Genomic DNA, 12,085 nt, shown 5'->3' with positions numbered 1-12,085 from the left:
CAAACCCCAAATCTCCAGCATGAAAGAACGACCCCCACCCCCGCAGTGCCTGAAATCCTCCCCCATCCCGCTGAGCCGCTGATGGGACGAGCTTTCCCCGTTCCTCCCCTTCACAGGACACACTCGACACCACGCTTCATTCGTCTTACTTAGACCCACACTGTCACATTTGGCAACCTCTGAATTAAGAGAGATCAGTGGTCCACCCGCCCTTCAACACCCGGGCTCCAGCCCCCACACGTGTCCCGGGAACATATTAAAGCCACTCGACCTTGACCGAGAACAGAGGAGTCAAACGCAGAGCTTTCTAAAGCACAGCACCAGAGCCCTGCGTCCCAGCCTGCCCTTTCCTTAATGTGCTTTTTACATTTGATTAGCGGCCTTGTAAAGGCTCAGTCTAAACACGGGCCCGTGCTGAACATCTGTTAGTCGTGCTGGGAGAGCCTGAACTCACCCCTGTGTCCTCTCGGTCCTGCAAGCATCAGACTCCGGCGGGATTAGACTTTACTCTGGGAATTGAAGTGTAATTGGATATTTTTCATTATTGTTTGTTCCACTGTCAACAAAGACATGCATTGTCTGAAAGCCTGCCTGTCAACATCTACTACTGGGAACATGATATATACACACATGAATAGTTAAAGTATTTATCCCAAATTTAATAACAAAGTATTTAATTGTGTACACCAGGATATATATAGGGCTTAGATGCAATATATGATATAACAAGATGTGCATTATGCATACTGGACAATTCTCAGAAATGCATAGCTTTTATGATACTTTCGTGCCTCCATGGCTTACTACTGATTTAAAACCCTTAAACCCATTTTCTGAAAAAAGATTATAGCTTAACATTTTCTGACATTATGTTTGAGGAAGTAGCATCATAAGTCTTTTTTTACCACATGATTTTTCTCTAGCAGAGGAATTTATTTTTTAATATTTTCAACATTTCAAAGGGAGAGAAATTTTTATATTTTATGGGAAAAACTGTAATACTAAACAATAATTGACTCCTACAGCATTTATTAATTTTAGTTAGTTAATTTCAACATTTGTTAATACATTATTAAAATCAAAAGTTGTATTTGTTAACACGTTAATGCACTGTGAACTAACATGAACAAACCAAGAACTATATATTTTTTTACAAACATTAACAAAGATTAATAAACACTTCACAACATATATTGCTCACTGTCAGTTCATGTTAGCTAATCCATCAATAAACGCTAACAAATGAAACCTTTTTGTAAAGTGTTACTGGAAAAACAAATAGGCCTACAGTGCATTGACTATGATATTGATTGTGAATAAAGTGGAGTGGTGCAATGATACAGTATTTGCCAGACAATTGGCCATAATGACCTATTAGCCACACTGACCCAGGATAATAACAGTATTGGCAACAATGCTTTATTTTAGAGAAAGATGTCAATGTGTAATTAAGAAAGCACACAGAATCAGTGATATTACAAGACTTTACTCAGTCAACTAACTAACCCATGTAGCCTACTGTATGTCCAAGCGTCACGTGACATCAGAGCATTTGAGGTCACTAGAACACCTCAGGTTATTTCAATATTCAGTGTTAGCTTTTGCCTATGTCAGCGAGCACGCGCGTGGAAAGTCTGAATCCAACGTCTATCGGCCCAAAGAGAAAGGTTACTTACTTCATGGATACCACACAGACACAAATACTCCTTCAGATTGTAATGTGTTATGGCGCTGAGCCGTGGCAGATGTCATTGACGCGCGTGGAGTGTAACTCATGACTTCTCCTTCACAGCAGCCAGGCGGACATCTTTTCTTCAGGACACCGACTCTTCACTAATGGAGATGGATTACTAATTTACACAATAACTCTCGCCATAAATTATACTGTTTTGGTCCATTTTATTTAAAGTCAGTGGTGTGAATCACAACTGTGAAAATTATCTATTCAAACCGTATATGGAAAATAATGTAATCAGTTTGTTAAACAGGGGGACAGACAGTCCGACTGCAGGATATTTCAAGAGTGTGTGGACTCAACTTAGAGAAACAATCCTACAGTTGGATCTGTGATAAATACCGAAATGGCAGGAAATACATTTTTGTCAACTGATTTTGGGGTTGGGCTTTTTGAAAGAAGTGTCATGCTCAGTAAAGCTGCATTTATTTGATACAAAAAAGAAAGAAAAAAGAGTAATATTGTGAAATGTTATTGCAAGTTTTCTATGTGAATATATTGTTAAACTGTAATGTATTCCTGTGATGAATTTTCAGCATTACTCCAGTCTTCAGTGTCACATGATCCTTCAGAAATCATTCTGATGATGACTTGATGATCAAGAAACATTTATGATTATAATTAATGTTGAAAACATTGTGCTGCTTCATATTTTTGTGGAAACTGGGATACATTTTTATAAGGATTCTTTAATGAATAGGAAGTTCAAAAGAACAGCATTTTTTATTTTATTTTTGCAATAATGCAAAAGTCTTTACTGTCACTTTTTCCAGTTGAATGCATCCTTGCTCAATAAAAGTATTATTTTATTAAATATAAGCAACTCAAATAAATAGTGCTGACCCCATATCTCTGAACGGTATATATGTTGTCTGAAGAATTAGATTTTTACATTCACATATGACAACTCTTAGTTTTCCATGTCAACAACAAGGGATGATAAACAGCAAAAGGTCACACAATCTAAAACCCTGGCTCATCACGCTTCATGGGATTTTATGAGTGCAACCGCTCCATGGTTACCAGTGGAAAGAACGGGAGTAAATTGAATGGGATTTGATGGAAAATGAAGGATAGTGACTCAGAAACCTCAGAAACACACAACCTGCTGATGCTAATGAATGAGGACGTGATCTGAAGACATTCAGTGCTATGTTAATCTCCTCTGGAGCTTTATGCATGTACAGCAATTAAAACATGTGCGTAAATGTGAAGAGGGGCCGCCGCGGGACCCCTGAGGCCTGCATTCCTCTCGAAACACATCAGCGTGATTGGGACTGACCTGGAGGACTGCGGGTCTTCAAGTCAGCTGTCACTCGAGATATTACACACAGAGGCCCTGCTTTATCAAGGTCATGTGCTACGAGCACAAAAACACAATGCACTTCTTATAATTATTCTCAAAATATGCAGCGCTGTCCAGACTAGGGGACACGATAATCATGTTCCTTTCTTTTTCAACAAAGGGTCAGTAAAAGGAGGTGGTTTCAGGACATAAAATGAAATAACATATTATTATACCAACCAAATATTACTATATATATATATATATATATATATATATATATATATATATATATATATATATATATATATAGTGCTTTTCAGTATGATATATGTTTATAAACAAATATGTTTATAAAATATATAAACATACATATATACATATATATATATGTATATATATATATGGGTAACAGGGTTTAATGGTTTATCTTTAATTTAATCAACACAATTTGGGTAAAAATTTAGGAAGTGAAATTAAATGATTTACTTGTCGTTCCATCATGCTGCAGAAACGCTCCATGATGATGTCACAATATTATGGAATGTTCCATATTTTAAAGACAATATTCAAATACAATTTAACAAATAAAGACTGAGGTTATTTCAAGTTAAATTTAGTATCGGTGCATCTCTAACTTTAATGGATCTTTTTTATTTTTATGAATTAAATGACTCAGAGCACAGTACTAAAAGTACATTTTAATAAATTAACTTATTCATGCTCAAATCAAATACAAAAAACACAGAACCCAAAACATCAACCAGTCATGTTGAGAGTGTAAGAAGGTTTTCTAAAGGCAAGTCTAGATCAAGGATTATGAAATGTTCTTCCTGAACGTGTGTGTCTACAGCAGAAATCTCTGTGTTGGACTCTCGTGTAGAGGTCTGGCATGTGAAGGCAGAACAGAGTCAGATCGACCTGACGGAAGGAGTAAAAAAAACAACCAAAAAATAAAAACAAATCACAGATTTTGAAAAAGCAAAGGTGACACTTTACCTGCAGAGCCATACATATGTCATAGAAGATAAACATTCATAGCATACGCATACGGGAATCACAGACCTCTCATAGTCCAGCAGAAAGAGCAATATGAATGATGACTGAGGATTGTCGGAAAAGTTTATGTATCAAATGAAGAGATTATTACGCCTGAACAACGTCACCGTCTTCATTCACGGCTCTTCAGATAAAGTGTCTCCAAAACTGACAATATCAAATTCACAATGTTTTACAAAAACAAAACAAAAACGGCCGTTTGTAACCGAAGCGCGATCTGTCGGACTCGAGCGGCAGACGAGACGACCATCCCATAATAATGCTGAAGTAGGCCACGCCCACTGTGCGGAGCTCCGCCCCTTCAGCTTCAGCGACCCCCGACAAAAATGGGGAGGAAGACATGCAAGATACAGGAGCATCACCCATCAGACGGGGGAAAGAAGGGTAAGAACTGCTCCGAAAAATACTGGAATACAAGAGTCCTTCATATTCAAGTCCAGACAAAAACACAACAGTGTCGTGGTGCGTTCACCCAACGCCAGTGCCGCTAAAAGAGGATGTCTTCGTTCTTGATGAGTAGCTCCACCACCTGCCTCTGGTAGCGGATGTCGTTCAGAGCCGTCATGGCGTCCAGGTCGGGCGCCCGCATCAGAGTCGGCCCGAACACGATCCCGAGGTTCTCAGCGTTCATCAGGTTATCCTTCTCGTTCTGAGTTACCCTGCACACACACACACACAATATGTGAGACAACCCATCTTAAAATGCACATACTCTACCGGTCATGCATTTAGACCCTGTTTAAATTACTCCTGGTATTAAGATGCGTTTTGGTCGATCGGATCACGAGTGGACGACGCTAAATACAGTGTCCACTTGTTCACTTTCGACCAGTTCCAGAGGAAGTTGAAAACACATTCGACCGGATTGCTTTTGTAGTGTAAACACTCATGTGATCGAATGTGTTCAAACAGCCACAAAACACCGTCTGCTCTCCTCCTACTGACCTGATGAGTAACATTATAGGAAGAGCAATAGCCAGGCGGGATTTAAACTTTGTCAACTGAAGAGGAAAAATGTACCAAGCACAATGTTCTCTCACCATTCCTGATTTCTAACACACACTCACAGCGTTCGGCTGGTCTTGAGCAGAACTAAAGCTGATGCTATTTATGTTTTTCCGTCGTCTGCTTGTGTGTTCATATGTAAATTACACAAGCTTATTTTGTCCATTAGATGGAAAGATCTGAAAAAGCCCATTCATTTACCCCCCCATAGACCCTCACCTCGAAGAAATCAGGACAGAAGTGTTTGAAAGTGGACAAAAGAGACAGATTAAAACACACCAGGTGTGAACGGGAATGTGTCTCGCTCGTCTACTTGTGATCCGATCGACCAAAACACATCATAATATCAGGTGTAAACGGCCTAATTTGTGTTACAATGTCAAAAGAAACTCCTACAGATGATTGATTTCCTTCGACTTTATTATAGTTCCTCACCTTTTTAGATGTGCCATTAGATAGCGCAGTGTTTCGCAGTGAGCCGGAGGCAGCAGCTTCAGCGCTTCATGGAGAGCTTCCAGGCGCTCGTCTGGGTCTGTCAGCTCTGACACAAACAAGCAAACGCGTCAAAAACCGGCAACACTATCTGGAGGCATGGCAACAGAACTCAACACAGGACATCAATGTGACATTATATGAGCTACTGTATTTTCTGTTCATTGTATTTGTGGTCTGCAATTGTTTCAATCCTGTTAACCAAAAATTTGGGGCGATTTTAAAGTGTAAAACCCTGATGTCTGCGATTACTTTAAAGGAATAGACATGAAAAGTGGATAAATAAATACAAAAATTGGTAACACTTTACAATAAGGTTCATTAGTTAACATTAGTTAATGTATTAACTAACATGAACTAACAATGAGCAATACATTTGGGTTACACTTTATTTTAAGGTGTCATTGTTACAGTGTAATTATATATTTTAGTACTGAGTAATATTAATCAATTACATGTACTTACTATAGGGTTAGGGTTTGGTTGAGGGTTAGTTGCATGTAATTATGCATAACTTACTGTTTTTACTATGGTAAGTGCATGTAACATATGTAACAAGGACACTGTAAATAAAGTGTAACCTACATTTGTTACAGCATTTATTAATCTTTGTAAATAAAAATCCAGCTGTTCATTGTTTGTTCATGTTAGTTCATTAACTAATGTCAACAAATACAACCTTTGATTTTAATAATGTATTAGCAAATGTTGAAATTAATATTAACTAAGATTAGTAAATGTTGTAGGAGTATTGTTAATTCTTAGTACTAACTAATGTTAACTAATGAACCACATTATTGTAAAGTGTTGCAGGTTTTGAGTATGCAGGAAAGACACATCCACTGATGGACAGATCCGGCGTGCGACTCACTGGCGGCCTCGATGAAGCGCGGGTACGCGTCGTACGTGATGACGGGGATCGGAAGGTCCCTGAAGTACAGTTTAAGAGCACCTGTGATGATGTTGATGTCTTCATAGATGTTGACGGAGATGTCTGCTTTCTCTCCATCTGAACACATTGAACACAGACACGTTTAGCTAACGTTATCTTATTCTGAGCTTGTGAGGATTCTTGTGCAGTGTGAAGAAGCTGCCAGTAATTTAGTGTTAAGATGCCACTAAAATAACAGATAATGCTTTCTATGTGAATATATGTTAAAATGTAATAATTTATTCCTGTGATCAAAGCTGAATTGTCAGCATCATTACTCCAGTCATCATTACTCCAGTGTCACATGATCCTTCAGAAATCATTCTAATATGATGATTTGATGATCAAGAAACATTTGTGATTATTATCAATATTGAAAACAGATTAATATTTGTGTGAAAAAACCATCCAACTGTAATTCAGCTTTTTCATGAGAGGAATAAATGGCATTTTTAATTATATTCAAATAGAAAATTGTAATAATATTCCACAATATCACAGTTTTACTGTATTTTTGATCAAGTGAATGCAGCTTTGGTGAGCAGAAGAGACTTTTTCCAAAAACATGAAGTATTCCAAACCTTTAGTAATTTTGTTATATGATTTTGTAATTTTTTTTATACATTTTTGCAAATATATCTATTTAGCTTTAATTTATTTTATTTTTTTCCAGTTTTTTGTTCTTTTAGTACTTATTTAAAGTCACCTTGAAATCAAAATGGATAATTTTTCAACTTTGGAGTATTGCGGTATTTATTATAAATGATTTATCCGTATAAAACATATCATTTTTTAAATTCATGTGTCCTCATAATCTTTAATCAAAATAACTTCCAATAGCAAACCACAACCATCCAATCAATTCCCCACGGACAAAATCAAGCCCCGCCCACATGTGTTCTGGTTTGAGAAGCCGTTTCACTCGGATAAACGGCACAACAGAGATCATCTAATATTATAGTACATTTTATTTCAGCTTTAATTCAATTAACAAAAGGGAATTTTGATAGTTTTAGCTGTAGTTAAAAGTAACAGCCCTGATGGGTTCTAAATAAATAAACAAAAAAACAACAGCAGGAATCACTGTACAAGTAATCACCAGAAGAATCCGAAAAGATCCTAATGGATAAACTGAAATTCCTACAGGATCTTTTAGTCCGAGTAATAATGCAGCGGTGGAGATCATAGTGTTTGTTTCTCTCTAACGTGATCATATTCTCTCTGTATCATCTAAGAGTCATTATGAAACAGTAATGCTTATGGATACGAACAGATGGGCGGAAATCCTCCCACAAATGTGCCACTTTAACATCTAAGCAGCTCAGAGTATTTCACATTACATAAACCCACAGCTCTATATGCAAGACAAAGGGTGACCTAAAAAAAGCAGCGGTGAGCATGTGCATGCCATCCGTCAGGATTACACACACAGATGTGTGTGTGTGGGCATGTGTGGGTCGTGACGGATCAGGCGGAACGCCACTCACCCCTGTCGAACGATAACTTCACGTCTTCGATTAGGTCACTGAATCCAGAGATTCGATAGAGACCCTCAGACTTCAAACCTGAGACACAAAACGTGTATTAGAGCACACATAATGCTCCATAAAAATGTACTAATGTCATGACATTGGCGATGGAGAAGTGTGTGTTCAGTATGTGATCACCTCGTGACTCGATCTCTCGTATGCACATGTCCACCACCATGGGCCGCTTGGTGTTGTGAGCCTTGACCAGCGTGGTGAGGTCACAGCTGTACACCTTCTTCACGTGCTTCAGGTCCGGCTTGCAGTCGTTCGGCACCATCTTAGAGCACTGCTTATGGACGTTCAACCCGCAGTCTGAGGAACACACACATTTATTCCATTACTCCTGCCTGAACAACACAAGGTCAATAAATCAGCAAATAAAGCGATCAATCCAGCGTGCTGAAATTACTGAATAAGTGTGTGGCGTGTGCAGTTTCACGCCGATATTATTGATCCTGAAGTTGATATGCTGTAGTTAAATTAGAGCCAGAATGCTGAGCTTTCATTCTGCTTAATTAGTGACCTCTCCTGACCCCTGATCAGTGATGTCAGCCGCTCTGATTGGCTGACGGGGATTTCTACGGTGTCACCTTGGCCGACGACAGAACATGCCAGGACTACAAATGGTGCCTTATAAAATATGCATGAGCAATTTCAGGCCAATAACAGCTTCATAAGCCCCAAAAATAAATCTCTGAGAACCCGGAGGAGTGAAGTGTGTGTCATTCACATCAGCTCCTGGAATAAAGAGGAGCTAATTGAGGAGATAGTCGAGCCAGAAAATTAAAATTCTCTCATTACTTATTCACCCTCATGTTGTTCCAAACCTTTATGACTATATTTCTTTTGTGGAACATAAAGGAAAATATTTGAAGAATGTTGGTAACCAGACAATTTTGGTGAATATTGATTTCCACAAAAGATACTCCTCAAAATATCTTCTTTATGTTCCACAAAAGAAAGAAAGTCATGCAGGTTTGGAACAACATGAGGGTGAGTAAATTATGACAGAATTCAAATTTTCCCAAATATTAAACCAAGGGTTATTTATATATTTAAGTACTGAGTAATATTAAGCAACTACATGTACTTTAGGGTTAGGGGAGGATTAGGGTTTGGTTGAGGGCTAGTTGCATAATGTACTGTTATTACTGTGGTACATAAAGTGTTACCAAACCAAGAATAATAAAGCAAATGTATATTTTCTCTAAAATAATGCTAATAATTACAGGAAATAGAGTACTGAAGAAACACAAACACAATTGTTTTACTGCAAAGATAAGGAAATGCTAAACTAAAAATCTGAATCCATCAAACAAAATATGTAAATTGTTATAATTTACATGATCAAATGTGACAATTTATGCAAGAATAACTGTATGAACATTTACATAAGAATGATAACATTTACATAAGAGCCGATAAAGTATAAGTTTATATTATTTTTTTTTGCTCATTTCACAAATGAGCCCGAATTACAAAAATAACTCTTTTCTCAAACATTCCCTCTGTCTTTCATTGGTGGGACAAACTGACAGCTCCGCCCCCCAACTCATGCAATTGGTTGAGCCAATGTTAGGTCAGGCCGCTCAAACAAACGTCCGGGAAATGAACTTGAGAAATGTTAAGTAAAAAAAAGATATATATACTACTACTACTAATAAAAATACATATCAGCGTTGACTTGGTTCTTTTAAACAGTAAACACTAACCAACCCTTCAACTGCACCCATGCAGCCAGTGCAGACAGACTCCAGCGCTCACACGCCATATGCAAATGTAGGCAAATTAGCTGATTAATATATAATGTGGCCTCCTAAATGGGCCAGCTGCTTCAAAGCAAGCACCAGAGAGACATGGATGAAGACAGAAAAAAGAGGAAGACTGAGAAAATAGAGACAAGAAGCAGCTGAAAGAGAGAGAGAGAGAGAGAGAGAGAGAGAGAGAGAGAGAGAGAGAGAGAGAGAGAGAGAGAGAGCGAGCTCAGGGCAGATGAGTTCAGTGTGAGAGACACTCAAACCAACATGACCTGGAGGAGAGAGAGAGACAGAGAGAGAGACAGAGAGAGAGAGAGAGAGAGAGAGAGAGAGACAGAGAGAGAGAGAGAGAGAGACAGAGAGAGAGAGAGAGAGAGAGAGAGACAGAGAGAGAGAGAGAGAGAGACAGAGAGAGAGAGAGAGAGAGAGACAGAGAGAGAGACAGAGAGAGAGAGAGAGAGAGAGAGACAGAGAGAGAGAGACAGAGAGAGAGAGAGAGAGACAGAGAGAGAGAGAGAGAGAGATAAAGACTGCGGGCGACACCAGAACTCATTTCTGCAACATGTGCAGTGCAAGTCTGTCATATAGACTACATACAATTACAATACATACATACAATTAGGCTTTCCAAAGTAAAACAAAAATAAAAAAAATCAGATTAAGATTTATCGGCTAATATATCGGTTATCGGCTTTCAAAATATAGAATTATCGGTCATCGTATCGGCCAAAATGTCGGTGCATCCCTATTAAGGATGATGAAAAGCAAAAACCTATATTAAAATGCATGTGCCATGTTCTTAGAAATATAATCTTTGTATTCACGTTAATTTCATATATTCAAAAAAAAAAAAAAAAGATTTAATGACTGCTGTGTACTGCATTTTTTCCCCAATAAAGGTAAAAGCTTCTCTTTTCTTTTACAAACCATGACATTTTCGATAATGAGTATAAAGTTACGATGTCATAAAAGTCAAATTATGTGATATTTTCTAGAAAATTAGAAAATTCTCTCTACGGCATTGTTTCCCGTTTTATGTTCTCCTGTCACATGACAACAAACGGTTCACTTCATGTTAGTTAAACCACATTGGCGATTGGTGGACAATTTTATTTTCAAAAATATTATTTTTGAACTTCTTTTTTAAGAAACCATAACAACAAAGATTATGCCAAACTACTAGTCTTTTCAGCTGTCGTTCATTATGATCAGAGTACGGTTACACCAAACAAACTGAACACATGGAGGAAGTTTGAAGTCGTGTCTGAAAGAAACACACGTTATTGTCTTTTTTAAACAAATAAACAATCATATAATCCCCAAAATATAATCTATAGCTGGCGTCTGGATTCATTTTTTTTTACCTCAAAACAATGTGGCAATAGATTTTTTTCTTCTTCTTTCGACTCCTCGAGTCTAATCTAAAACTATGCAAATACACACTTAAAAATAATGTTTTTTTGTGTGTGTGCAGCAAAGCCATATAGAAGAACCATTACGGGTCCCTAAAAGAAGCTTTCAGTGCACAGATCCCATTATTTCTTAGTAGCGTGAAGATTATTTTAAAGAGTGTATATGAATTATCTGCTGACACTCATTGTAAAGACTCTGCGGCGTGTGATTAAAAACGGCCCCTTGAGCGCCTCTGTCGTCGTGAGACTTCAGCCGTGCAGAACTGTAATTATTTTAGAGAAAGAAGAGCGAGGTTTATGATAAGCAGAGGAGACAGGCGCTGATAGAGGGCACGTCTCTAATGCGTGCAGTGTGTGAGCTGAGGTCAGCGTGTGAGCCCTTGTTCATCACACACACACCTCTGCACGACCTTTACGCCATCGGGACAGATCAAATATAACAGATTTTCATTGTAAGTGTTATTAGATTAAAAAAGGGGGTTTATTTGAAGCCAGTGTATAAAATGCATTACACTAATTGTTTAGCATCATAGCATCACTATTATAGTTTTAGTTCATATTTTGAATTAGATTTTTTTAAAAAAGATTTTAGATACAAGTTTTAGTAATGTAGTTGTTTGCTTGTAATTTTTTCCAAGTTAAAAAAAAAAAAAAAAAAATTTTAGTTTATTGTTTTTGTTATTTAAAAAAAAAATTTAAGTTAAAGTTTTTTTTTTTTTAAATATGTCTATATAATTTTGAGTTTTTAGTACAGTTCTATATACGTTTTAGTTAAAAATTTAAACTGAAATATATTTTTCAGCGGGGCTCATTTGCATATTCATAGAACTAAATGAGGCAAAGAGTGTAGTTACATTCAACCTATTTTAAGGCATGAATT

At 37.5% G+C, this 12,085-nt stretch overlaps 1 protein-coding gene across 1 annotated transcript in view; it reads right to left on the bottom strand.

Moving 5' to 3' along the window:
• Positions 1-3,701: 3,701 nt before the first annotated feature.
• Positions 3,702-12,085, bottom strand: part of chn1 (chimerin 1) — a 56,832-nt gene continuing 48,448 nt past the window's right edge. The window contains exons 9-13 of the mRNA XM_084121601.1: positions 8,175-8,348; positions 7,995-8,072; positions 6,448-6,585; positions 5,520-5,625; positions 3,702-4,738 (exon numbers count right to left, since the gene is read on the bottom strand). Of these exons, the coding sequence (XP_083977727.1) occupies positions 4,567-4,738; positions 5,520-5,625; positions 6,448-6,585; positions 7,995-8,072; positions 8,175-8,348 (668 nt within the window). The 3' untranslated portion in view covers positions 3,702-4,566. The remainder of the gene's footprint in view (positions 4,739-5,519; positions 5,626-6,447; positions 6,586-7,994; positions 8,073-8,174; positions 8,349-12,085) is intronic.

Source organism: Abramis brama, assembly GCF_963993115.1.
Source record: "Abramis brama genome assembly, chromosome: 8".
NCBI classification, from domain to species: Eukaryota; Metazoa; Chordata; class Actinopteri; order Cypriniformes; family Leuciscidae; genus Abramis; species Abramis brama.
The sequence above is the reverse complement of the archived record's forward strand: the minus strand, read 5'-3'. Positions and strand labels throughout refer to the sequence as shown.